The sequence below is a fragment of the Peromyscus californicus genome, unplaced genomic scaffold, assembly GCF_007827085.1.
Source record: "Peromyscus californicus insignis strain IS unplaced genomic scaffold, ASM782708v3 Scaffold_15__1_contigs__length_86483966, whole genome shotgun sequence".
In the NCBI taxonomy this organism is placed as follows: Eukaryota; Metazoa; Chordata; class Mammalia; order Rodentia; family Cricetidae; genus Peromyscus; species Peromyscus californicus.
Window position 1 is genome coordinate 68,607,927 of NW_026294447.1, and position 23,924 is coordinate 68,631,850.

At 52.9% G+C, this 23,924-nt stretch overlaps 1 protein-coding gene and 1 long non-coding RNA gene across 2 annotated transcripts; one reads left to right on the forward strand and one right to left on the reverse strand.

The window, feature by feature from the left end:
- Positions 1-462: 462 nt before the first annotated feature.
- Vash1 (vasohibin 1) lies at positions 463-12,897 on the reverse strand. Its single transcript, XM_052739225.1, has 7 exons — positions 11,974-12,897; positions 6,946-7,034; positions 5,898-5,954; positions 4,308-4,382; positions 3,256-3,637; positions 1,735-1,847; positions 463-817 (listed from the first exon to the last, which is right to left on the reverse strand). Exons 1-7 carry the CDS (start codon positions 12,301-12,303, stop codon positions 745-747), a joined length of 1,119 nt encoding a protein of 372 aa, XP_052595185.1. The 5' UTR covers positions 12,304-12,897; the 3' UTR covers positions 463-744.
- LOC128111065 (uncharacterized) lies at positions 4,389-7,681 on the forward strand. Its single transcript, XR_008218454.1, has 2 exons — positions 4,389-5,246; positions 7,554-7,681. It is a non-coding gene; the product is annotated as an uncharacterized LOC128111065 (long non-coding RNA).
- Positions 12,898-23,924: the final 11,027 nt, after the last annotated feature.

The following is a 23,924-nucleotide window of genomic DNA, read 5'->3' on the forward strand; positions in this document are numbered from 1 at the left end:
CCCAGCCCTTCTGCAAGGAGTCCCTGGGCTGCAGCAGTAGTCAAGACTAGACTGAACCAGCAGATGTGTTGGGGGCCAGGAACTCTTCCCTGCAACGGTCCTCTCCGGGTTCGCCTATAGCCTAATCCCACGCTGGCTACGGTGACAATATGTGTGTGTGTGTATAGGGGGGGGGAACACAGTGCTGTGTAAGTCACACTGACCCAAGGGCTCTTCTGTGCCACAGGCTTCCACCTTAGGCAGATGTGGCCTCTGCCAAGTTCCTGATTTGAGGAATAAATGGACCTTTCTCAGCGGGACCTCTACCCTGTTCCCTTTCCCTGGATCATGATTCTCCGTCCCTACCCCACCCCACCCTCACCCCACAGGATGGCAAGGCCCACCAACCCCGATCACTGCTGGAAGAAGGAGCCCACAGAACCAGCAAGCCCGCCCCCCGCTCCGCCCCAAGCCACACAGTGCTCAGAGAGAACACACCTTGTTAGCTACCAGCAGATCCATGTGTCTTTCCCTCCAAATACCTTCACCTTCTGTTGTAGGGCTAAAACGCCAAATAAAATACTAACTGCTTCTTGGCCCAGGTAGGGGCTTGGCTCCGTGGGAGCGGAAGTCACCGGGGCTGACCTGCAAGGCATCCTTCCTGCCTCCCACTCCCCAGCCCCTGCCTGAACCAAGTAGATTCTTTCGTTCATGTGGGTCAGGGCCTCCAGAAGCAGAGGAGGCCTGGGGGTGCTGGCATCTGCCTCACACCCGGATCTGGTACCCATTGAGGTCTGGCATGGCTTTGGGCTCTGCAGGCTTCTTCTCTCCTGAAGGCCTGCGGGAAAACAGAACGCGCAGAAGAGGAGTGAGTGGTTACTAGGGAAATGGAAAAAGGGAGGAGGGAGGGAGGGAGGGAGGGAGGGAGGGAGGGAGGGAGGGAGGGAGGGATGGAGGGAGGGCTGCCCAGTTGGCTTCCCTCCTCTAAGGGGTCTTTACGACAGCAGCAGAGGGGGTGGGGAGTGCTTCTGGAACCGTACTCGGCCAGCCTGGGGTGTCCTAGATGGTCCCTTGTCACCCAGCCTCTCCCTCTTTGATGGCCATTACTAGACCCACACAGTTTCTGGGTAACAGCTCAGAATCGGTTCCCTACAAAAGCCACCTAGATCAAAGTCAGGGTGACGGGTATTTTAGCGCCGGAGGTCTGCTCAGCGCCCCTCACTCACGTGACAGCAGACAGGTGGCTCCAGGAGGTCAATTACACTTAAAGCCAGAGCCGGAATGACACGTGGGAGAGGGAATCAGGGAGAGGGGCCTGGTATTGAAATAGCAAATCTTGCCATTTGGACACAGAGAGAAACCCAGACCCCAGCGGGCAAAGGTTGTGTTCAAAGCCTTCTCTCCTGGCTGCACATGCAGCCTTGGGGCAGAGACAGAGTCCCTGCAGCAAACTGCAGAAGGGCCCAGGGCCTTGTGGGAGCCCCATGGGGTCCATCCTCGATCCTCAGTCCATTCTGCTGCCTAATTCAGTCAGACCTCTGGCTGGGCACAGGGTAACCAGAGACAGCCGAGGGGTGTCTCCTTCGAGGAGGGGGGAAATGGCCCCGCATTGCTGTAGGCAATGTCTGCACACAGACACACGGACCCATCATCCCAAGCGGTTTCTCAAAGAGAAATGGATGGGAAGGAGAAAAGAGGAGTGAAGAGGGACCAGGAAGATGAGAGGAAAGGCTTGTGCTGGGGCTCCCTTCTCACCGTCTCTCGCTGCGGCTGTTCCTGCGGTGGGGGCTGGACTGGGCCCTCTGTGGGGAGGAAACATCCTTCTTCCGGTCCTTGGTGGGGGAGGGAGGGCCTGTCCCCTTGCCAATCTGGATGGGGAGGAAGAAACAGGAGTATGTTCTGGGTTGCCCCATGGCCCACTCCGCTCTGCCAGGAGCCGCAGTCCCTGGAAGCTAGGCACCGTGCACTCCAAGCCTCAGGTGGCCTTTGCCTTGTCTCCGGGTCACCCCTGGCCCTTAAACCATCAGGGCAGCAGATCCTTGGTAGGGCTGTCTGCTCCTTGGGGGTTCTGAACAGGAGCTGTCACTGGGTTTTCAAAGGACTGGAAAACACCTTTGAAGAAAGGCCTCTTTACCCAGGCCAGGCAAGTGTGCCAGATGGGGATATGGGAAACGCTCTGGGACAGGTCCTACCAGCCGCACAGCGACAGTGACTAACTATATCAGGCCAATCAGGTGTCAGACTGGTAACTGTATCTCTGATTCAGAAAAGAACAAAAACCAAATCCACAAAAACAAACAAACAAAACCCCCCAAACCCGAATCATCTTTTATGAAGTGTGGTCAGCCTGCTTTGAGTTTCCTCACTTCCACGGGCTGAAAAATCATCAGCATCTCAGCAGGCTGAGAATCAAAAGCTCAAGAAGGGACCTATAGGCTCCATTTCTATCTACGTCTTGTTGTTGCTTAAAAACACTAAACCCCGGGGTGTAGGGCCACCAAGGTGGGAAAAAGGTGTGGCCCTGGCACACTATGGCAGCATGTACCTCAGGGGAGGGCAATGTTAACCGCAGGGGTCTGGAGGAGCAGGTCACAGTGCCGGAGGGATGCGTGATAGAGAGGAGAGCGCCCTGGCAGGCCCGAGGAAAGGTACCTCCGGTCCAGGGAGACTGAGGGCGCCCTCCCCAATCTTATCTGCTAGAAGGCTATCGGAGGGAGCCAACACCTCAGGATCTTAGTTTACTGTTCTTGGTCCAAGAGATTCCTCCAACTCTCCAGCACCTGCTGAGTGGTGGGGAAGATCGGGAGGAGCCATCATGCTGTCTTCCCTGTAGGCAGATCCCCCCCCCCTCTGCTGATCTCCTGGTCCTTTACTGCAGGCTGGGGCCTCAGCGACTCAGGAGTCAGGATGGACGGGGAGGCGGGGGTCTTCACTACCCTATCCTGCCACGTTCTCAGATAGACCAGGTGTCTGCTTCTTCCATTCAAAGCACCCAGGCCTGGAGTACCATGTCCCTGTCCTTCACATGTCTGAGACCTATGACTGTGTAAACCCAGCTCACTCCCTTCCTCCTTCTAGAGTTAGAGTTCCTTGGTCTGCCCACCAAAGGTTCGAGTCCCACAACAGGGCTTTTTTGAGCAACGCCTGATCCTGAGTCCAAGTAGATACTTCATTCTCAGGCCCCTACTGGACAGGGCAAGCCGGTAAAAGCATGGAGGGGATCCTCTGAGGAAGCAGCAGTTGACATTGGCCCTGGGGACCACTGCCGATTCTAACCTTGAGCCGCATGTCTCGGGCATGACGCTCCAGCTCCTTGCGGAAGTCTTCCCGGCCCAGCCTCTCCACGTCCAGCACTGAGTGCTTCCATTCAATCTGCTCCACACTGTGGGGGTCGTGGGACACACACTGGCCCAGCTTCACCTTCTTCAGCACGTGCCAGCAGCGCCCGTAGGCCGCCTCGTAGTCCAGCACAAGCTCGCTGAGGGTACGGAAGGCTGGAGGTTTATACATCAGGTCCTCCCTCCGGCTCATGCCCAGGGCTCCGTAGCGGCCCCCAAAGTTCACCCCCAGCACAATGTGGCGGAAGTAGTTCCCTGAGAAATAGGTCTTGAAGCTGATGGGGAAGCGTTCCAGGGTGGGCATGCTGTTGGTGAGGTAACTAGTGAATCAATGAGTTAAGGAAAGGGCCAGGGGAGGGCCAGGTCAGGATGGTAGGCGGGTGCCAAAGAGCCCCTAAAAGCCATCTTCTGAAGCCCGACAAACTGGTCACAAATACCCGTCTCCCTCCGCAGCCCTAAATGGGGTCCCTGCACAGGGCTGCTTCTCCTGGGGGGCCTGTCCGTCTCCCTAGGTGCTCCTCTGCCCTTGGGGGGTTGGCTGAGAAACGCTACGCGTCTTTGTAGGCAGCTCTGCTTCCAAGACCCCATCTGTCTTCTCTATAAGTCATCACTATCTGGATGTGCCAACGCTGGGCCTCCCTGCTGCTTCTCCCAGACTTAGAAATGGCACGACAGCCAGGGTACAACTGTACCCAGATTTGGAGTTCCGAAAACAGAGTCACCTTGTCCAGGGGACTCAAAAAAAACGAGCTATCCAGGAGGCCAGGAGGCAAGGTAGCACTAAGAGGCACTGAGACAAAGTCCTCCCCAAGGACCCTCCCTTCTGCAGAGACTCCTCCACCTCGGGAGGTGCTCCACGCTGGGTGCCAAGAGATGCTAGCACAGCAGAGACCCCCAGAAGTCCTTAGGACCCCCCCCCATTCCACAGCAGGCAGCCAAGGGTGGGCTGGCCACTACAAGCCAGTCTCCCCCAGGTTCAAGAAAGGATACATCCCCAGGATCACAGCTTCCAGGCATTTGATTGGCAGAGCCTCTTTGGTCATTTCCTTGGCCAGGTCCATCAGCCTATGGGAGAGGGAGGCGGAGCTGTGTGGAGACTGTCTCCAGCCTCCCCAGGCCCTATTTGGTGATGAGTCAGAGAGACTTGGGCAGAGACTTCCCTCCAAGCCGCTGTCCTCCCAGGCCTGGTGCTTCCTCACCGGCCCCTTCCCTACCACCACCCCCCACCCCACCCCCACGCCCCAAGTCTAGAGTCTCTGAGGGGGTGAGGAGGCAGGCCCTGGAGCTCAGGAAATAGGCCCACTCTCTCCGCCCTTCCCTCCATTCACTTTTTCCTCCCTGGCCTGGCTCCTGCTCTGCTCAAAGACTTCTGGGGGAGGGGAGCATGAATGGAGCAGGACCTGAGGCGCCCATGCCTTCTCCGGGGCAGTGGGGCTGGGGGAGGGGAGAAGCTTAGCATTGATGGTGTCCCTTCCTGAGCACAGCGAACACTCCTCACCGAACCACACACAGCTGGGAAGTACTCTTTGCAGCCTGGATGCAGGAGCTCAGGAAGACAGCTGTCCCGACTCCCCTGCCTGCCCCTGACCTTGGAATTTAGGCCCTTCCTTCCTTTTTTTTTTCTTCTTTTTCTGAAGACAGGGTTTCTCTGTGTATCCCTGACTGTCCTGAAACTCACTCTGTAGGCCTCGAACGCAGAGATCCGCCTGCCTCTGCCTCCCACCTCTGCCTCCCAAGTGCTGGGATTAAAGACGTGCACCACCACGGCCTGGCAAAAATTAGGCCATTTCACGAACAGTCTATCCTCGAGGTCTGGGGACTCGGCTTGGCCACTGGCTGTGCCTGGGACTCTTGTGTCGTACGGGAGGATGGATACCTACAGCTACAGCGGCCACCAAAGGACAAGAGCAAAGCCTGGGATCAGAGGAGGTGGGTTCGACCCCAGGGTTTCCGAGACGGGGCCGTTAGTTAAATAAGTAAGCAACTCAGGGCATCCCCCCACCCCCATCACACACACACACAATTAAGTAAATAAGCAACTTCAAACTGTCTAGGACCAGAGATTCAGTCCGAGTCTGCATGCTGAGTCATGATGGGCTAGGGAGTGGGAGAAGCAGTTTTCTTTCTTGTGGGATCTGATGCTTAGACACCCGACTTTCTACTTCATGACCAGACAAACTGGGTTAAGTATACAGGTACCCTGTGATGCAGAGGGCGTGGGATGCTTCAAGGAAAGGGAAGGGAAAAGGCTCTTCCCTGCTCTCCCCTCCCCCCACCCCCACTCCCCGCCCAACAGGACCTGGCTACCCGAAACCAGGCAAGCTGTGGAGGAGGGTTACCCTATTAGCTCAGTTGAACTTCCCTTTCTTCAGCTTGGGGTGGCTATCTATCTCATTGGAATTTCCTTCTCCAGGCTAGCGCCCTTCCCCCATCCTATGGCTGGCCGGCTTTCCTCAGGAAAGTCCCCGCCTACCTCTTAAGCTGTCACTCTAAGGCAAAGCACCGAGGTTCCCTAGTGGGATCGAATCCAGTGGAAGGTGGGGACACCCTGAGAGCCCGGGGCAGAGGCCTGGCACTTACCCTGTCAGAGGTCTGCTCTTCTTAATTTCAAAGAACTGTGTCCCTGTGTGATTGTACCTGGGGGACAGTGGTTAAGGGCTTCCTGGCTTGGTCTGGAAGGCTGTCTCGATCCCTTGGCTGCCCTCCCAGACCCTAGGATGGCGACAGAAGGACCCTTGACACAAAAGCACCATGCGGGATGCTTAGGACTTGTTCTCTGGGGGAGAGGAGACAGGGTGCAGCATGGGGGTTCTCTCCCCACCATCTCCCTCATTCTCTCCTGGCCCCCTGTCTCAGGACAGGACACTGATTGGGCAGCCACCCCAGGCAGGGCTGAGAAAGCAGGCCTTAGCTGGGGACAGCTCCTAGCAGTGCTGGGTTTTCCAAATAGCTAGGAAGGCCGGAGGGGCCAGGTGGTTTTATGTGAGCTTCACACAAGCTAGAGTCATTCAGGAAGGGGGAACTTCAACTGAGAAAATGCCCCCAGCAGACTGGCCTCTGGGTATATGCCGGTGGTGAAGTTTCTTAACTAGTGATTGATGTGGGTGAGGGGCCCAGCCCATTGTGTGTGGTGCAACCCCCTGGGCTGGTGGTCCTGGGTCCAGGGGCCCAGAGCAGAGACATAAGGCAGCTGGCCTGCTGCCAGGGAAGAAAAATGCCAACAATTAGGAGAAAACCTCAAGATACGGATATTATATCCATATCACCTTGGCTGGGGCAGGACGAATGATAGCTGACACCCCTTTTTCTCATCAAGGTACTTAGGAGCCCCCTTCTCTCCCTACAGGAGCACGTGTGCACGTGTCCATGTGCATGCACGCACACGCACACACACGCACTCACGCACGCACGCACGCACGCACACAGCATGGGGAAGCTGGTGCTGGAGAAGCTGGAGCGGGTCCAGCACTCAGACGCAGCCTTGGCAGCTCCAGGGAACAGAGATGCCAGTGCGTGGCAGCTCTGGAGCTGGGAGGGAGCTGGCCCTGTGCGGATCCCTCTCCAGGCCCCACTTGGCCTTTGGGGCTGTCACTAAGTGGTGGCCACAGCTCTGGACCCAAGAGGATACTGCAGTTCCCTGATGTAGCGCTGCACGGCTTCCAGGCGCTCAGGGATGGGCGTCGTCGGTTGGAAAGTAGGCACACTTGGTATGGGAATCTAGGGACAGATGGAGAAAAAAGCTGTCACATGGATAGCATACCCTGGAGCTTCCAGGCGCCCCCGCCCCCCAGAGCAATACCCAGGAGAGAGGCTCCTTCTCCGAGCTGCTTTCCCTGGGATCCCTTCTTTCCCAAGCCTCCTCCCAGACCCCCAGCTCAGCCATCCCCGATACCTGACTGTACTTCTAACATGGCGCTTACGCTGACCTTGCAATTTTATGCTGTTAAATAATTTTAGAAAACACAAGAGGATCCACAGACTATATTACATTTAAAATATGCATTCATTAATGCTTAACAAGAGTGTCCATATTGGGGTTAATTTGTTTAGGTTTGGGGGTTCACTCTGTTCCGTGGCTTGGATGTGGCAAAGGTGTTAGACCCTTTGTCCCTGGGTAGGTTCTAGACAAAGGTATTAGGGCACTGGAGGCACACCCCTGGAAAGGCAGAAGGCAGTTCTCAGGGTTGTCATCGAAGGGCGAAACCAGCTCCCCTTCCTGTGGCTTCTTCCTTCCAGTGTGATCGACCTCCCCATGCTCCTGTCATGGTGCCATCCACGGCCAGTGGACCTGACCACAGGCTGAACCAACCCAGGTCCCTCCAGTCCCCAAGGCTGCAAGCTAAATAAACCTCATGTCTTCATAAGTGTCCTGTCTCCGCTATTTCATTATAGCAATGAAAAAAAAAAAAAAACCAGACTAATACACTCTGGCTCAAGCACCAGATTAAAACTGGCTTTCTCAGTGTTCCATTCTACCAGGTGGTACCTTCAGCTAAGGGACCTATCCTAGACAGGTGGATATAACCTCAGCAAGGGCTGTCACCCATCTCCACGGCCGGGCAGGTGTGCCAGGGCTTCCAAAGCACCAACGGGAACTGTCAAGGAGTGTGGCAGTTGGGCAGTGTGAGGGGGAACATGGTGTGGGGGCAGGTCTTGCTTCAAAACACCCTTTCCCCACCCACTCCACATCTAAGTGGTATGTTCCTCTCTTTTCCCAGTAGGTTGCCATTGGACCTTCCAAGGCTGCACAGAGCTTGCCCATGGCCACCTTGCTGCAATTGTAAGGGTGGGAGTAAAGGGAAGGAGTATCAGGAGTCCTAAGTACACTCAGGGTGGGATTGTATGGCGGAGGAAAGGCTCATCCTCGGTAGGCGGTCCAGTGATGGAGAGGCTGGGCTCACGGAAACACTACAGTTGCTGTGTCTGGGCTCTGTCAGGAAGGGAAGTGACACACTAGTTATCACCACACACTTGTCTCTGGGGCGCTTCTGGTGGTGGGAGACGAGGACCGTGTCTCTAGCAGATACTGCTCCCGCTCCATAGGGCGGAGCCCCAGGAAGGAAGGGCCCTGGCTCAGAGACAGTCTAGCATGCCTTTCTTCCCTCTTCTCTCCTCGGGGTCCTTTGCTTCCTGTCTAGGCAGTCTCTAGCAGCAGATGCCACAGCTTGGAGAAGTTACTTCCTCTTTCACATCACTTCCATCTTCCAACTGGTACTATTACCTTCAGCCTCCTGCAGGAGCCAAGCTCAGGATGGGCCCTGCCTTCCCTTGTCTGATCACAAATGCACCCTAGAACTGTCCAGCGGGCTGGCTGCCCATCCTGGACGAGGGTATGGGGGTGGGGAGGTAGGACAGAAATAGCTTAGTAAACCTCTATAAGTAGTACTGCACATCCACCCATGTCGCCTGACCTCAGTGCAGCAAAATCACCCCTCCTTGGTAGGTAGGTTCCAAGAACTGGAGCTGTGTAACTGAACCCACCTGCCCGTGAGCCACTCTGGACAGGGAGGGAGCCATAGAAGAACCAATTGCCAAAGCTCAGGCAGAGAGATTTGAGAACAGGCTCAAGCCAGGATCAGGTGGTACCCACAAAAACATCATGGGCACCTGCCTCACAAAGGGCCTGTCGAGAAGGCTGCTGTGCAAGAAGGGTCCAAAAAAAATGACCCAGGATCCTAAGCATGGCCTTAGAGACCACCTTACCAAGGAACCAGACAGTCCAGGGTTCCAGGACAATTCTACTGGAAGAGTCCCTCAGCCCAGCACAATGAGGAGGCTTAGGGGAGGTCGGAGAGCCTGTGGCTGGACTCAGAGGTGAGTCAGGAAGACTTAGTGATGGACAGAAGTCCTTCAAAATGCCTCATTGGTGAATGCACCTCACTCCCGAAAGTGCAGTAACAGAACCTGCCTGGGAACATCACTGAGCGGTTACAAGCAGACACCTCAGAATACTGCCCAACACCTGGCTACCAATGTCTGCCAAAGACTGTCCAGCACACACTTCCCTGGGCCATCTGGCCCTCTAGAGATATCTGGATTCCCATCTGCAGGTGCTTAGCGGTCAAAGCCACAGCTAGGTCTTCAGCTGGGTTTGGGTAAGTGGTTGCTGGGCTTTCAAAAGGGATGACAGCTGGAAACAGGAGAGATTCTCATGAAGGAGCGGAGCCTGCTGCTGGCTTTTGGATCCTTCTAGAAGCTGTTATGCTTGGCATCGCTCTTGCAGAGACTGCAAGTGCTTGTGGCTTGCTGCATGCCCACTCTGTGTATCATCACATGCTCACCTAATGACGTGCTACACGTTTTCCATCAGCAGCTCATCTCAGCATCCCCGTGAAGTGGGCATTGCCGCGGATCCACTGACAGCTGGGGATGCTGAGGGGCAAGGATGTTGGACGCCTTCCTCTCACAAGTAGTTAGGAGACAGCAAGGACGGGAAAACACGGTGGCTGCCCCTGCAGAGTACTGCCTTTTACCACACTGCCCTGCTGCTGTGGCTCCAGTTCCTTGCAGAGGCTTAGCCTGTAAAACTCGGGGAAGGCAGGTGGGGGCATGGGGAGCTGTAGCCAAATGAGGGAGCAGAAAACACACCCCAGCCCCTCCTGCCGGCTGCCACAGACTCGCTGTTCCCATATCTCTTCCCTTCCGGTAAAGATGCCAAAAGTTACGGATCATTATGTGAGAAATCTCCCAAGGCTCGTGTTTGGCTCAAATGGTCCGTTAAGACATTGTGTATCCTAAGAAACTGTTCCTGGGCCTATCGTGGGCAGTGTGACCTCTGAAGCCGGCCACTGGGGAGGGGACAGGCCAGGCTCAGGCCTTTCTGCAGCTCACAGTATGGCACCCAATATTGCTGCTTTTCTCCGTGGCCTCTAGGGCTTCTCTACATCCCCTGGACCCCTAAGGGTTCCCTGGGCCAAGTTTACAGTTGAACTTCAGGCTTCCCTACTTCCTCAATCTGAGACATTTCCCCAATGCCTTAAAGATGAGAAGCTTCAACATTCTCTCCATCTTCCTAGGCTCCTGCCTCCATACTTTCCTCTCTACCAAACAGCTCTATCCTTTCAAACACGTCCTTCCTTCCTGAACACGAGGCCTGAAGATGGCCATACTGACCAATCGCTATTGAAGACATTGATGGTTTGAATCCTCCAAAGCAGTGACCTTTCTGCCGCTCTCCTATGGTCCGATTCAGACAGAACCACAGGGACCGGATACTGTGGGGCATGTGTGTAATGGTGGCCTCATCAGCCAGATACACTGGGTGGCATCTCGTCTCCCTCCTCAACAACAGTCCCAGCTTCTCATTTCACCTTCTCGGCCACCAACCCATTTTACAGATAAGAAAACTGTGACATGAGCAGGCTGGAGGGAACTGCCTTGAGCTCACTTGGGTAGGCAGGTGATCCAAAACATTACCTAAATCCCACGATGTCATACTTTCTTGTTTTGGAATTTATCCTAAGGTCAAACATCAAAGCCGGATCCCAAAATTTGTGTTTTGGAATGTCTGGCCCAGTGCTCACTTTAAGGGTAAGATAGTGGAAACAGTGTCCAGTTCCGATTAGCTAAAGACATGAGGGGACGATGATGTCACTATTCAAAGTCAATCTAGCTTATTGTGAAACATTAGGCAGTAGCAGCTCAACTTTCAACCTCAGATTATATCCCCCCCCCCCACAAAAAAAAACTATTTTTTGATGGCTATGGCAATAACTCAGCAAAAGCAAAACAGGCCTGGTCTCCACATATCAGTAACTCCATTCTCCCCTCTCTTCTGGAAGGACTAAGCCTTAGGTCTGACTTCTGATCAATGGCCTCAGGATGTGGAGCAGTGCTTCCTTAGACGGAACATAAACATTAAGCACACACACACACACACACACACACACACACACACACACACACACACACACACACGATAGCCCTGCACAGCACAACCCAAATGTCCTTTCATTTAGCAAACACACATAAGTGCCCGCCCTGTGCCAGGCACACAGGAGACCTCAGGAAGACAAAGATGAATGAGACAGAGCCTCTCCTTCCTCGGCAGTACCATGGAGGCACTGTTGTGGCAGAAGAGTTCCAGTCAATGCAAGAGAACACTTAGCTCCTCTCTTCCCCACAGGCCCACTGCTAATGTCCCTGGAGCCCCCAAGACCTGGTGCTGAATCCCGGCTCTGCCACATCCCACGTACCTTTCGAGTTTCTCATCTTAAAAGGGAGCCCAAACTGTACTTCCTTTGGAATGTGGCTGGTCAAACTCAGTAGGTAATATATGAAACTATTTCCCCACCATACAAAGTCTTGCACTTCCCCGGTCATTCATCATCAGTCTCTCAGTTTTCTGGCTTGTCAAGTGTCCTGCGCCAAAAAGATGCCAAGCCACATCGGTTCCCCAGTTCATCTGTGGTCCTACTCAGAAAGCCATGGGAGAGGGCCTCCTGGAGATAGGGCACTGAACCTCCCTCATTAAATGACTCCAAAAGCACTGGAAAGAAAGTTCTGGACAGGTGCCACCTACCTATATTTAAAAAATCTTACCTTACCCATGGCCCCCTACTGCATCCATCAGAAGCAAGATGTGTGTGGGTTATTTTCTTAGCTCCAAGGTCAATAAAACCCATCCTCATTGTGCCCGCCCCCTCCATGGTCTTACCTTGGGCAGGTCCGTGGCCCCACGGATCCGCAGGGCCACCTTCTCTCCATCCGGGTGGATCTTGGCCACATGCTTCCACATCCTTTCCCAGGTGGCCTCGTCCACTGGCAGTCCACCTCGGTTGATGTAGAAAGGGACACCTCCATCTCGTAGGTCCTCTTCCCCTTCATCCTCTGGATCCTCATCTCTCTGTGCTGAGGCCCCTTCGCTGGTCTCCAAACGTTTAATGCCAGAGTGGGCGGCGGCGGCGGCAGCAGCAGCGGTGGCAGCGGCTGCGTTCGGGGAGGCACCGCTGCTGCCACTCGGGACCACTTTCTTTCCCCCTGGCATCCCTAAATCCTCGACGGGGGTGGGAGGATATATCAGGAGGCGGGAAAAATTAGTGCCTTACAGAAGGCCTCCTACACACCCGCTATAGAGATAACACATGGCCAAACAGTGCCGGGCGCCTTTAAGAAACCAGGGCGTGGCTCCTGTACAATAAAATACTATTTGGTAAGAAAGAATCAGCGCATCAACCTGGAGTGATGGCCAGGTGGGTTGCCCAGGGTCCGCCTCAGGAGCCCTGTGTTGTTTGAAAAACGGGGTGAAGAGAACATACCCCAACTTGGCAGCCTGTACAAAGCACCCCCATTTGGCAGCGAGAACAATGACCCGCAGCGATCTAGGATGGCAGAGAGGAGAAAAGTAGGGGCCCGGGGGTAGGGAGACTGAGGCCAGACAGTTCCTGGGGTAACACTGGAAAAGAGGCCCAAGGCACCGGTGCCCACTCCCAGTTTTGGAGAGAACAAATTCCTCTACGGAATCCTTGCACACTCACACTGGCGCGAGCGAAGGGGGCCCGCGTGAGCTCCCAGTCTGGACCCCGGGGACCGGGGATGCGAGGGGAGAGAGCGGCGCCGGGGGCGACTTCTCCGTCGCGACCCTTCCGGGAGCCAAGACTTGCAGCTGGCGGGGCGGGGAGGGGGTGGGGAGGGGGCGCGCGCCGCCGCGCACATTCCACGCCCGCCTCCCGCACAAAGTGGGGCTTTGTCTAGGTCCCCTAGCCCCTAGCCCCGGGGAACAGCAGCAGAGAGGGCGGAGGGGAAGGGTGCGGCGGGGAGGCGACAGTTGGGGGCTCCTGGGCCCTGCGATCCCCGGCCTGGAGCGGATCAGCGGGGGTACCGGGGGCACCGGGCGCGGCGCGGTCCCAGCCGAGCCAAAGCGGGACACGGGGCCCCAGGCTCAGCCATCGTGGGGGAGCGCCTCGGGCGACGCGCGGGGACCAGGCTGAGGTCACTGAGGGGCAGGCTCGCCGCTAGCCACCAGCCGCAGCATGAGCGGTCGGAGGATGCTGCGCTAGGGCTCCCGCGGCCAGGCTGAGCCGAGCTGGGCGCGCAGGGTGCGAGGGCAGGTCCGTAGGCTCCGCCCGCGGCGGCGAGCGACAAAGCCCCGGCGGGCGCCGCCGGGACACGGATCCCCGGGGAGCAGCAGCCTAGGAAGGTGCAGCCCACCGGCGGATGGCGACGTCCCGGCTCGGCGAAGCAGAAGCCACCGCTGCCGCCGGCCGGGTCGGCTGCGCCTCCCGCCGCCCACCAGGCTCGACTCCGGCCCGCGCCGCGCATGCGCTCCGTCCCCCCCTTAAAGGGCCAGCGCGTTCCCGGTGGGTCCTTCTCCTGCTGCCGCCACCCCACCACCCCGCAGCGACAAGTTATCGCAATGATGTCCTGGACGTTCTCTCCCTTCTCACCTCTCTCTTAGGGTGCTGAGAAGTGTGCGCAGGGCTGCGGAGGAAGTTTTCAACCTGCCACACAGAGCGCAAACTCCGGAGGGGATTCCTGGCGCGGAAGGAATTGTGGCGGGCGGTCGGGAATTTCCTGATGGACATATCGAGGAGGGGCGGCCCTCAGCTATAGAATCAAGAATGCTGACCTGGAAGCCGCGAGTTCTAGACAGTGTGCATGCCCATTTTCCTGTGGGACGTTTTGTAAATCTCTTCCCTTTTGCAGGCTTCAGTTTCCCCATCCATCAGCCGAGATGACCACACTGGATGAACTCAGCTCCTCTGGCAGTGCTCCTCACGGGAGAATTTGTAGGGGTTGAGAATTGTTCTGTTTCATTCGGTTATTTGCATGGGATCCCGGGAGTGTGCCCCCTTTCTGACTTTGGATACCCCAATCCCTGGCACCTGGCTGGAGACAAGAGCTTTCCCAATCATGGGACCAAGACAGCAACCTCGAAGTGGGAGGCAGTATTTGGGGAGTGTCGACCTGGCTGGATGAGTACAGTTGATGGTTGTGTGTGGCACGTGGACTCTGTAGACCCAACACACCCTCCCCTTTCCCTGTAGCACAGGTCTGCACGTGACTCCGTAACTAAGAACTACCAAATGTCTACAGCTTGAGTCCGCAGTTTAAGACCTTCTTTCCCCTACTAGTAGTTGGTATGAATAGCAGTCATCTGGGAGAAATGTTCCTGACAGATATAGTTTGGATATTGAAGGTCTCTCAAAGACCAGTGTGTCCCCAGACGGTGCTATTTGGAGGTAGCAGAACCTTTGGGAGGTGGGGCTTTGTGTGTGTGTGTGTGTGTGTGTGTGTGTGTGTGTGTGTGTGTGTGTGTGTTTAGGTTGCTGGAGGTATCCCCTCTGTCCTAATATTCTCTCGGTAGCTGTGATAAGACCAAAAGCAACTTAGGGTGGAAAGGATTTCTTTGGGCCTATACTTCCAGGTCACAGTCCATCACTGAGGAAAGTCAAGGCAGGGACTCAAGGCAGAACCCAGGAGGAATGCTGCTTACTGACTTATTCATGTCAGCTATTTATTTACAGACAAGATCTCACTATGTAGCACTGGCTGGTCTGGAACTTGATAAGTAGACCGGTTTGGCCCCAAATCTCACAGAGATCTGCCTGCCTCTGCCTCTGGAGTGCTGGGATAAAATGCGTGCATCCACAGCAAGAGTAGAAAAGACCTGAGACTCCCCAGGCCCTTAGCGCTTCTCCGTGGGTTCCTTAAAGTTCCTCCTGGTGTCAGATCTTTCTGAGCTTCAGTCACAACGTTTTGTCACCTGCCCTGTCAGGAACCAGGCATGGTCAGTGCTAGCGATGTCCCCAGAAGGCCAGGTTCCAGGCAGGTAGGCCTGGCTCTTCCTCAACTCCCCGGAGGCAAGAAGAGTCCTGGCATGCAAATGCCACCCGGGATCAACAGCTGCTACCTTCTTATTGTATAAACAGGGGAAGCCCGAATCTCAGAGTGCAAATTCCCCAAGCTCACACAGGGACAAGCAGCACAACCAGACTGTGAGTACAAGGGCCTCCTTCCAACACCGCCTCTCCACCTAATGATACCTGTCTCTCATGTTTACCCAGTGCTCATGGGGAATTTAAAGTATGTTTACAAGTTCTCTGCCATCCTTCTGTGAATATTGGAGCCTGATTCCCCCTCCTCCACATGTGTGTTAAGCTTAAGAACTTGTCTCTAATGAACAGAACGAGAGGAGGTGGATTAAAGGCCTGGTCACAAAAATGAGATGCTGTCCTCAGAAGACACCAGCTGCCATGTTGTGAGGAAGTACAAGTAATACAGATCCACACGAGGGCTTTCTGGCTGATAGCTCCCAGTAGATCCTCGGCCAATCGAGACAATCAGTACAGGTGGTAAACTAAGTCTTCGGAAGATTCAGCCCCTGGCCTTTGGGTCTTACCCCCAGGGTCTCAGACATGGAGCAGAGGCAAGCCAACCACATGCACCCTATCTGAACTTTTCTCCTATAGAAATAGAAATAACAAGTGATATATTTTTTTAAAAAAAGCAGGTTTGAGCGGTTATTTGTGACATAGCATCAGATAATTGGCACCGCAGATTTTCTAAAATGAGATAGATTTGGGGTATTCATAATGCATACTAAATAGATGTAGGTTATTCATGGAAACCTTCAAATGGTGTAAGCTTTAGGGAGCATCTACACTGGTACCAGGCACTGTGGCCACAGATGTGAACAAGAGGGATGTGGTCTTTGTCCCAATAGATCTTATGGTCTACTAATGGAGGAGAAGACTGCACACGATTCCCACGAAGTCCTCTGCTGTTGTGGAATATTATTTTAATGTGTGTTACTTTCATTTATGTTGTATTTATTTAACTCTGTGAAGCTGTGTTACTGTGCCTGGTCTGATAAAGAGCTGAACAGTCAATAGCGAGGCAGGAGAAAGAAATAGGTGGGGCTGGCGGGCAGAGAGAATAAATAGAAGGAGAAATCTGGGAAAAGGAAGAAAGAACAAGAAAAGAAGGAGAGGAGGACATCAGGGCCAGCCACCCAGCCACCCAACCACACAGCCAGCCACGGAGTAATTGTAAGTAAGGCTACAGAAGTAAGAAAAGGAAAAAGCCCAGAAGCAAAAGGTAGATGGAATAATTTAAAGTTAAAAAACCTGGCAAGAAACAAGCCAAGCTAAGGCTGGGCATTTATAATTAAGAATAAGCCTCCATGTGTGATTTATTTAAGAGCTGGGTGGTAGGTCCCCTAAAGGAGCAAAACCAACCAACACTGCCAGAGAGTAGTGCGGACTACTGTGAATGCATATTCCGGGCACCTTCCCAGTGAGGTGGAAGCTGGGGAAGGAAGAAAGGGTTACAGAGCCGGCATAATCTAAGCTGGGGATTGGCTGGCTGTGTCTGTAGACGTGGGAGGAGACATGTATCCAGCACGGTATGTGCATAAGTACTAGGCAATGGAGAACCTGGAAAGGGGTGTGCCTCACTCAGTCTCCAACAAAAGTCCAGAGAGCACAAGTGTCTTGCCTGTTGTTGCACAGCTTGGGAACTGGGACCGGATCCTGGCTTCTTGTCAAACCCTCCCAGGACCCCTCCAAACTTGTGCCCTGAGAACAACATCTAGAAGAGGCACAGGTAACTCCTTACTTTGGCTCAACATGCTTATGGCCATGATCTTCTTTGCTATCCAAATAAAATCTCCGGAAGAAGGGGTGGGGTGTGTCACTTTATAAAGAGTGCTTGTCTAGCATGCCTGGAACTCTGGGTTCGATCCCCAGCATTGCGCCAACCAGTTGTGGTAGTGTGCACCTGTAATACCAGCTCTTGGGAGATGGAGGCAAGAGGATCAGAAGTTCAAGGCCATCCTCAGATGGTCAAGGTCAGTCTGGGTTACACAAGACTGTCTCGAAATGGGACTGGAGGAAGGTAAGATGGGTATGATTTCCATGTGTGAGATGAAGAAAGGCTGCGTGGATTGTGTCCCTAGTAGAGGCACTGGCACATCAGAGCTACTAGGCATCAGTGATTTTGATGATGAAGATAAAGTTCTTGTTATATACATCACAGTTGCTATCACATTCTAGACTACAGTTCTAGAGATGAATACAAAGTGTCCTAGGACATCAGCAGTCATAGCAATCTCCTTTGACTAACTTTGTTGTTGTTGTTGTTTGAGACAGAGTCTCACTATGTAGCCCTGGCTGGCCTGGAACTTGCTGTGTAGACCAAGCTGGTCTCAATTCACAGAGACTTGCCTGCCTCTGCCTCCCAAGTGCTGTGGTGAGAGGTATACACCACCACCCTGGCCCTGATTTTCTATTTTTGTGACACTGAACCTAGAACAAGAGTCCCAGAGAGGAGAGTCTGACTTAGCTCGGGTCTCAGGCCCATCCCTTGTCTGAAGGAGAGCAGTCCAATTTTAGTAGTTGTCTAGCTATGGCCGTAGACAGTGGGGGCAGAGGGCTGCCCTTAAAGTAATGGGGTGCTGTCAGTAAAAGAGAGGTGTGGAAGTACACAGGCATAGACAGTGTTTATAATTGATTGACACACCATATGGACTCTATCCACTATGGGACTACAAATCATTCGCGACTCTTTAAATTTAAACTTAACCCCAAATAAACTTGAAAAGCTAGAGTCCCAGCTACACTAGCCACATTGCATAGACTTAGTAACCATATCCGGCTCAGAGCTGCTGCGAGGGACAGCTAAGGCTGCAGAAGCTTTCCATCGCCACAGAGACTCCACTAGTCAGTGCTCTTCTGTTTCCACTCAGAATTCATTGTTTTCTTTTATTTCTCCCCTCCCTTTCTTCCTTTGACAATCACATGTATTGGACTGTTCACAAACTCACTCTACAGCCATGGCTGACCTTGAACTCCCGATCTTCCTGCCTCTACCTGCTGGTGGAGGGTTACAGGAAGGGGCCACTCCACCCAGTCACTTTTTTTCTTTCACCTCATTAATTATGAATATGGAAACAACGAAAGAGGTGAATCATGATCTTTACTCACTTAGGCACCAAGCCCATGCTAATGTCTTCTTCCAGGATCAAGCCTGGCGGCAGATCACAGGATCACAGGCTCCGGGGACACCTGGGAAGACCCTTAGAGCTCTTTTGGCAAAGTGGATCTCAGGTTAGACTCACCCAGGGAACTCTCAGAATTACTCATAACCTGGGCTCCAGTCAACAGAATGCTGAGAAATTGGTCGGGACTGGGTTGGTACCCAGAATCTAGGGACACTTCAGAATGATGCTACTGTGCAGATGAAATATGGTCCGACCAGGGACATGCTATGCTTCAGAAAGCCTGCTCCTGAAAGTCTGCATCCCTCCTCAGGACTATAAATTTTTAAAAATTATCACTGCACGTGTGTTTGTGCACCGTTGCGTGTGTATCCGCTGCCTTCAGAGGCCAGAAGAAGGCGTCAGATCTCCTGAAACTGGGAGTTAAAGATGATTGTGAGCTACGTTGTGGGTGCTGGGAATTGAACCCGTGTCCTCTGAAAGAGAAGCCCGTGCTCTGGACTGCTGAGCCATCTCTCCAGCCCCTTCTCCAGGGTTCTTTTGTTGTTGTTGTTGACTTCTTTGAGACAGGGTCTCTCTGTGTAGTTTTGGAGCCTGTCCTGGAACTCACTCTGTAGACCAGGCTGGCCTTGAACTCACAGAGATCCACCTGCCTCTGCCTCCTGAGTGCTGGGATTAAAGGCATGTGCCACCACTGCCAGGCTTCTCCAGGGAACATGAGAGAATCCTCTGCAGATTTGGCATCTGTCTGAATTGAATGCAGAATTGTACCATTCCTTGATCCAAACAGGATCTAATCCATTTTATAACATAGTGTCAAGAAAGCTTCTGAATTGGGGTCTACTTTCAACACTTTTTCTCAAAGCGTTCCCGTGGTTTGTTCATTATGAAGCTAAGCGAGCAGAGTCTTGATAAAAATAGCCACCCTTTACCAAACGCGTGGTCCGGGGCAGTGGCGTCACACATAGTTTCCGATAAGGCACAGAGCAATCTCGCAAGGCAGGTGTGACTGACATCAGCTTACAGCTAAGCAATCTGAGTCTCAGCTGCTGAGGGTTCTGACTTGTCTGTGTCCGCATAGCTGGGGTTCCAGCTCCAGTGTGTACCCTTTCTCCCTCACTGTCCCGTCGCTGTGAGTGCGGAGCCAGGAGCCAGGCTCCCAGCTCCACTCTGCCCTGGGTCCTCTTAGGGAAGAAGACCATGTAGGTGAAGTGTGGCCCCTGCTGTGTGTGTCAGTGGTAACCCCACGGCTGAGGCGATCTGGACACTTGTCACCTGTCCCCAGCAAGAGTCCCAGGATTCTGGAAGGAAGGGGGATTTCGAGCTCTGTGGGGTGAGAGATTAGGAGTGGAGTTATTTCAGTGGATGGATTCCTGGCTCTTGGGAATTTTGCACAGACAGCTGAGAACACTGCTGTGCCCAGAGTGGTTTAGCTCTAGGCACTCAGTAGTTACAGTGCATGCTTGGTGGATGCATTATCCATCCTTGGCTTGGATTCCTGTGAGATGGTAGACTGTGTCACCATGTGTCTTTGCCATCTGAGCCCCTATCCAGGTACTTACTTCCTGGGCAACCTAGCCTAGCCTCCAGGGGCCCAGAAGAGGCAGGACACTCCAAAGGACTCCACCCCCTGCTGTCTTCGGAGGACCACCTCCTACAATAATAGGAGGTCTGTGCCTTAGATGACATCAAGGGACAGACTTAGAATGGACTGGAATGTCTGCCTGTCGTTCACCAGGTCTCCATAGGAGCAAAGCAATGACTAGTGATAGGAGACTACATGACGTCATTGTTGGAAGTGCCTCTAAAAAGCTCCCTATCCAGCTCTCGCTTCACAGATGGGAGCTGAGGCTCAGCAAAGCGGCGGGTTGTGTTCAGGATTGCACAGACAGGAAGGGTAAGGGACCAGGCATGGTGGTGCACACCTGCTTCAGCACTTGGAGGCAGGAGGATTTGAAGCTGAAGGTCGTTCTCAGCTGCATAGCAAGTTCAGAGCCATCCTGCATGGCATGAGGCCATGTCTCAGGAAACAAAGGAAGGCCAGGGGGACAGCTCTGTAGGTGAGGCGCCTGACCCCTTAAGTTCCATCGCCGGGATCCACATGGCAGAGGGAGAGAATTAGCTTCACAAGATGTCCTCTGACCTCTGCAGGTACACCCCCACCATGAATAAATAAAATTTAATAAAAACAAACAAGCACAATAACCAAACCCTACACCACAAACAAACCTATGGATGTTAGTAGTCGGACTCATTCTGGGACTCCGGGCCCCACTCATTCCTGGGGCTCAGTCTGCGTTTCTTTCCCAAAGCGGTGTTTAGCAGCGAGCAGAGAGGCTGGCCTGTCCAGGAGAACCCTTGAGAGCTTGGCAGGAGCAGTGGACAAAGAGGGGTTGTTTTGGGTGTGGCTGAGCTGTGAAGCAGGGGGTGGGTGAGAAAAGTCCTCTTCAGTCCAGCCGGACAGGGTGACCTGTGGCTGCCACAGGGCCAGGGAGGGGCTGATCATGGATTACAAGATTTGTTTTAGTTTATTTTCTATGGCTGTGATAAAAATAGCCGACAAAAGCAATTGAGGGAAGAAAGGGTATGTTTTATCTATTTATTATCGTCTAGAATATTCAGTTGTTTTTATTCTATGTGTAGGAGTGTTTGCCTGCGTGTATGTGTGTGCACCGTGTGCATGCCTAGTGCCTGGAGAGGCCGGAAGTGGGTGTCAGGTCCCCTGGAACTAGAGCCACAGATAGTTGTGAGCTGTCCTAGGGGTGCTGAAAACCAAACCCAGGTCCTCTGCAAGAGCAGCCAGTGGTCTAACTTCTGAGCCACCATCTCTCCAGCTCCAAAAGGGTTTGTTTTAGCAACAGTTCCAGATTATAGCCTGTCGCTGTGGGGACGTCACGACGGCCGGAGCTTGAGGGAATGGGTCACGTCACGTCCACAATCAAGAAGAGAAAGCAGGGAGTGCATCCATGCATGGGAGTGCTCAGTTCTCGCTCTCCACTTCCATAGTTCAGTATCCCTGCCCAGGGAATGGTGCTGCCCGTAGTGGGCGGAACTTTCCACCTCAATTATGGTAATTAAGATAATCCACCACAGGGCTGGAGAGATGGCTCAGCGGTAAAGAAGACTGGTTGTTCTTCCAGAGGTCCTGAGTTCAATTCCCAGCACCCACATGGTACCTCACAGCCATCTGTAATGACATCTGGCGCCCTCTTCTGACCTGCAGGCATACATGCAGGCAGAACACTGTACACATAATAAAATAAATCTAAAAAAAAAAAAAAAAAAGAGGGAGAGAGAGATAATCCACCACAGATATGCCCAGAGGCCAACTTGATCTAAACAACTGAGACTCTCTTTCCATGTGATCCTATACTGTGTCAAGCTAACAATCAAAGCTAACCATCACAACTCCACCCCTTGTCAAGTTGACACCCAGACACACCACTTTTGTTTTTGTTTTTGTTTTTTTGAGACAGGGTTTCTCTGTGCAGCTTTGGCTGTCTTAGAACTTGCTCTGTAGACCAGGCTGGCCTTGAACTCACAGAAATCCGCCTGCCTCTGCCTCCCAAGTGCTGGGATTAAAGGTGTGCACCACCACCACCGCCCGGCCTCAGACACACTACTTTTAAGCCTTAGCTTCCCATCCTTTATTCCCAGTCTTACGTTTATCTCATAATGTAAAATACAGCCCAACTTTAAAAGTCCAGAGTCTTTAAAAATTCTAGTACATGACAAGTCCAAAAGTCGCTTAACTGTAAGTTCCTATAATCTCCCCCCGCCCCCCCCCAAAAAAAACCCAACAAATTACATATTCCCAACATATAGTAACACGTTCTTATTTCAAAATGGAAGATCCAGGGCATAGCAAGAAATAATCACACCAAAGAGAAATTAAAAGCCAACAGGAAAAACACCAAATTCGGCATCTCCATGTTCATCATCTGGGGCTTGTCCTGTAATTGGCTGGGCTCCAAAGGTTTGGGCAACCCTACCCCTCTAGCCCTGCTACCTACGGCACACACAGCTTCTCTCTTAGGCGTAGGCTCCTCTCCACACCTACAGCTCTCCTCAGAGGACAGCCTTTCATCTCCGGCGTCTCCAGTGCTGGGGTCTCCACAGAGGTTTCGGCTTCACCCTCAGAGCTTCACAAAATGGCTTCTCAGGCCTTCTCCATAGAGACTTCAAGCATGCCCCACATTGCCCGGCCTCAGCTGAGCTTCGTGAACCATTCAGTCTTGCATCTTTTACGTCTACAAAACCATTACCACACGGACGATGCCTACGACATTGCCGGATTCTGCTGCCGGCTCAAGGTGTAGCCTGGATCCTTGATTCAGCTTCTGTATTCTGACTCCAGGGGACTTTCCTCTACACAGCTGCTTTTGAGGAGCAGGGAACCCCTTTAGCTTAGATTTTTTTCTTTTAAATGAATTTGGATATTCAAAAGATGGAGTCTTCTCTGAGGTATAGGATTTTGCCCAGAGGATGGATACTTTTTCTATCCTTCCAGGGTAGCACAGGATGTTTCTACACAGTCATGCTGATCTCTGCATCAGCTGCTTCTTCAGCACCAGCCTTAGGACAGCCGGAATGAGAATGCCCCCACAGGCTCATATGTTTGAATACTTTGGTCCTGAGTTGGTGGAACTGTTTGGGAAGGGTTAGGCTGTGTGGCCTTGTTGGAGGAGGTGTGTCACTGGGGGGCATGCTTTGAAGTTTCAAAAGACTTCATTCCCTGGTCCCTTCCTCTCTCCCTCTCCCTCCCTGTCCTTCTCTCCACCCTCCCTCCCTTCCTCCCCACCCCCTCCCACTTGCTGATTAAGGTGTGAGCTCTCAGTTGTTCTTGACCCCATGCCTTCGCTCTACCACCATGGACTCTTAACTCTGAAACCATAAGCCCCACCCAAATTAAACATTTTCTTTTGTAAGTTTCCTTGGTGACAGTATTTTATCACAGCAGTAGAAAGTAACTCAGACACCTTGAAATTTACTCTGACAGACAAATTAGTCCATCATCTTCAAGCTTGTGTTCTCAGGACACAGGTAGAATGCAGCTAGATTCTTGGCCACAATATCACATGAATGATCCCATCTCAGTCCCCCACAGAATCCTTGTTTTCACTGAAACCTCATACATTTCCACTGTCTGTGCCTTTCTTAACATTCTCCTCAGCTTCCATAAGAATGGCCCATTCAACTCTGCTCAAGGCATGCAATAGCTTTTTTTTGGGGGGGGCACAAAATTCCAATTTCTTCCACGTTCCTTCCACAAAACAATTCCAAAGGCTTAGACGCCACATGGTCAGGTTTAGTCACAGCAACAATCCCATTTTGGGCACCAATTTTTGTTTTAGTTTGATTTCTGTTGCTGTGATAAAAATACCCAGACAGAAGCTACTTAGGAGAGAAATGGTTTATTTTAGCCCACAGTTCCAGGTTACAGTCCATCGCTGGGTGGAAGTCACAGAGGCAGGAGCTTGAGGGAACTGGGTATATCGCAACCATAATCAGGAACAGAGGGCCTTGAATGTCTGCCTGTTCACTTATTTGCTGGCTTGTGCTCAGTTCTCATTCTCCATTCATACAGTTTAGAAACTCCTGCCTTGGGAATGATGCCATCCATAGTGGACAGGTCTTTCAGATAATTAAGATAATCCCGCCCCCCGCCC